This window comes from Capsicum annuum, unplaced genomic scaffold (genome assembly GCF_002878395.1).
Source record: "Capsicum annuum cultivar UCD-10X-F1 unplaced genomic scaffold, UCD10Xv1.1 ctg23020, whole genome shotgun sequence".
In the NCBI taxonomy this organism is placed as follows: Eukaryota; Viridiplantae; Streptophyta; class Magnoliopsida; order Solanales; family Solanaceae; genus Capsicum; species Capsicum annuum.
In genome coordinates, this window is record NW_025829128.1 from 700 (window position 1) to 1,340 (window position 641).

At 35.6% G+C, this 641-nt stretch overlaps 1 protein-coding gene across 1 annotated transcript; it reads right to left on the reverse strand.

Annotated features, from left to right (window-relative positions):
- Positions 1-221: 221 nt before the first annotated feature.
- Positions 222-571, reverse strand: LOC124890707 (the record flags this gene model as incomplete). The annotated part of the gene is made up of 1 exon (XM_047402484.1): positions 222-571. A coding segment is annotated over exon 1 (350 nt), but the record flags the coding sequence as incomplete, so codon positions are not given.
- Positions 572-641: the final 70 nt, after the last annotated feature.

Consider the following 641-nt stretch of genomic DNA (forward strand, 5'->3'; position numbering starts at 1 on the left):
CTCGAAAATTCCAAAACTTACCCAATATGTATTATTCACTTCCCCGATCATGAATCAACTTAAAAATTAACCTTTCGAGGTCGGGAAGGTCAAAAATAAAATCAAAGATTAGGAGCTCAAAATGTGACCAAGTCCTTTTGAAACTTAGAAAAATTTTCAGAAGATGGACCCTCCAAGCATACTATGTAGTGACATCAGGTCGAGAAACTATGGGGTATTACCCACGAACACCGCCTCTTCCTCTACCTCTACCAGAAAAATTAAAGGATTTTGCTTTGGAGAAAGATGGCTCCTCTTTCATCTTGAATGCTTTTCCTTCAAACTTCTCATGATACCTGTTTAGCCTATCTTCATGAGCTAACGAAGAACCCGTTAATTCATCAAACATATAGTCAGATAAGTCCTTGGATTCTTCGATAACAGCAACCACATCCTCAAACTTACTGGTTAAAAACCTCAAAATTTTTGCTACAATAGTTTCATCAACAATTTTTTCTCCATAAGACTTCATCAGATTAACAATTGCAGAGACTCTAGACATATAGTCTTGCACGGATTCATACTTTTTCATGCTTAAAGTTTCAAAATCACGATGTAAAGTTTGCAATTTAACTACAATTACATTCTTTTCTCCCATATAC